A 2449-nucleotide genomic window follows, 5' to 3' on the forward strand; every position below is an offset into this window, starting at 1 on the left:
CACCCGGGCCAAGAACCCTCCCAGGGAGGACCAGCCACAGCTTCTCTGGCCAACCTGGGACACTGTCTCACCACCCTCACACCAAAGAATTTCTTCCTCAGATCTCATCTAAACCTCCCCCCTTCCAGTTTAAAGCATTTCCCCTTGTTCTTTCACTACCTGCCCTTGTCAAAAGTCCCTCCCCAGCCTTTCTGTAGGCCCTTCAGGTATTGAAAGGCAGCTATAAGGTCTCCCCAGAGCCTTCTCCAGGCTGAGCAGAAAAGAGAAGGCTCACAGGGAGCTACATTAACATGCTACATTAACTTTACCCCATCCAAAACCAAAATTAATTCCCACATGCTAGTAGGTCAATGACTCATGAGGCTGTGACACCTTTCAGGGTGGAAAAAACCTTAAGACTTAAGGACTTGAAGTGTTTTACCAAATATGAGTCTGGTATCAAATCAGGAGTTGGTCCTAATGCAAACCCTGAAAAAACTAAATTAACTAAAACAGAAGCAGCTAGACTGCCTGGTAAATCTAGTCCTGAACTCATGTTTAGGGTATAACAAGCCTCTGTTTAACCCCAGGTCAGTGCTGACACTACATCTGTGTTTATAGCAATAAAGGAAGAAGCCATTTCTCAATCCTCACCCTGCTGGCTAGGAACACCTGCCTGAGTCGATGCAGCATAATCAATATCAGATAATAGGATTTGCATGTTTAGAAAAGCATAAGCTCTTAATTTTGAAGGAGTTTTAAGCACCTAATTCTCAGCTACCTTGAGGATTGTTAGGCACAGATATATCCAGATGCCTGCAGACTGACCTGCTCTGCTTTGCCCTTCCTGCACCAGCGCAGCCCAGCTCCTTGCCTTTTTCCAAGACATTTTTCAGCCCAGCTGAGGTTCATCCATAGTTTGTGAGCCTTCAACTCAGCCAAACGTCTCCCTAAATGCCTTCCTAGATCCCCCCATGCCCCTTCTGGTGTACACTGAAGGATCTCCCTTTAGAGTTTGCTCCAGCCCAGCCTCCACCCTGTGAAATGCCCGTTGGCAGCTGGCAACCGATGCTCTGGAGCCGCATCAGCAGTCACAGCGCTGAGCAGTGAGCGTGGCAGTGGTTTGATGACAGGCTTCAGCACACCACGGGGTAGGACTGACACCTGCCAAAAGCACTCTGGTGAGGAGAAAACCATCTCTACACTGTATGAGCAAACATGAGGGCCCTGCTCTCCTGGGACTGTGTCCCCTCCCAATGGAGAAAGAAAACAAAACCCAAATTAGCAGCTGAAGAGGTTGTTTTGTCTCCCTCGTTACGCTTATTAACCTGAAGTGTGCTACTAGCAGAGTGCAGCAGGACTTTAAGCAGCTTTTTAGTTTGATGGCATCCCTTCAGGGTTTTATTTATTGATACTTTGATGACAGGCTTTCCCAGAGCTGCAGCTGAGCCCCAAAGTACCCACCTGAATTAAACCTTGTTGTAAAAAGGAGATGCCCTGCCTGCTGCACACATTAACGCATCGAGTTCAAACTACCAACTACAGAGATACAGAAGGGATGGGGGATTTCTCCTTTAGCCTCCAACGTGGCATTTCCCTCTCTATAGTTGTGTTTCATACACTTTACAGATGACTCTTACCTCCACAGATATCCCACGGGCACTGGGTCCCATCGTGACTGTGCCCACCTTCACCAAGAAGTCACAGTACTGGTAGCGCGTACCCCGGCTCTCTATCTTGTTCGCCTTGGCATTTTGGAAGAAGCCTTTCAACTTCACCATGAGGATATCGAAGTTGGCATCTGCGATGAGGCAGGGACCATTTTCAAAGAGAGCGAAGCAGCTGAGGGGATATTCAGAGTTGTGCATCACGTACATCAGCTTGCCTGTCTGCCCTGAAATAAAATTAACAGTATTTGGGCTGTAAAACCAACAACCCTGCGCTCGGATGTGCCTTAAAGAACCATCTGGTTTTAAATTTGTCCTTCTTGTCACTTTAATCCCAGGTTTCTTGTACCACTCTGTATATTATAGAGACATTCAGTGAACAGGTTGTTCTGTTTAAAAAAAAATTTAAATTTAATTAAAACTTTAAATTTAAAATTTAAAGTTAAAGGGAAGAAAAAGAAAACCTTCCACAGCCCAAGGATAACACACCAGCAGAACTCACAGACCACGACATGAGATCCCCAGCAGACTGGTGGGAGGATCAGCAAACAGCACCCACCTCCTGTCCCCACATACAGGGTTGGGTGTCCACTGACTGTCCTCCTGCCCACGGTCACTGGAGGAAGGCTGAGCTTTTCCTCTCCTCCCACTCACCCACCAGTCCTGCAAGGGGAGGATGTGCTGGGACACGCTCTGGAAATAAAGGGTGTGCAGAGAGGATGTGCCTGGTTTGTACCACGCTTTAAAGGCTGCAAAAAATTCTCATTTATCCACATAAGTCAAAAAAAAGTCTTTCTATGGAT

At 46.9% G+C, this 2449-nt stretch overlaps 1 protein-coding gene across 1 annotated transcript in view; it reads right to left on the reverse strand.

Annotated features, from left to right (window-relative positions):
- The window catches only part of MED20 (mediator complex subunit 20), a 2660-nt gene extending 790 nt beyond the window's left edge, over nt 1–1870 (reverse strand). The window contains exon 1 of the mRNA XM_010162308.2: nt 1620–1870. Within this exon, the coding sequence (XP_010160610.1) occupies nt 1620–1856 (237 nt within the window). The 5' untranslated portion in view covers nt 1857–1870. The remainder of the gene's footprint in view (nt 1–1619) is intronic.
- Nucleotides 1871–2449: the final 579 nt, after the last annotated feature.

Source organism: Antrostomus carolinensis, unplaced genomic scaffold (assembly GCF_000700745.2).
Source record: "Antrostomus carolinensis isolate BGI_N321 unplaced genomic scaffold, ASM70074v2 scaffold26222, whole genome shotgun sequence".
Classification (NCBI taxonomy): domain Eukaryota; kingdom Metazoa; phylum Chordata; class Aves; order Caprimulgiformes; family Caprimulgidae; genus Antrostomus; species Antrostomus carolinensis.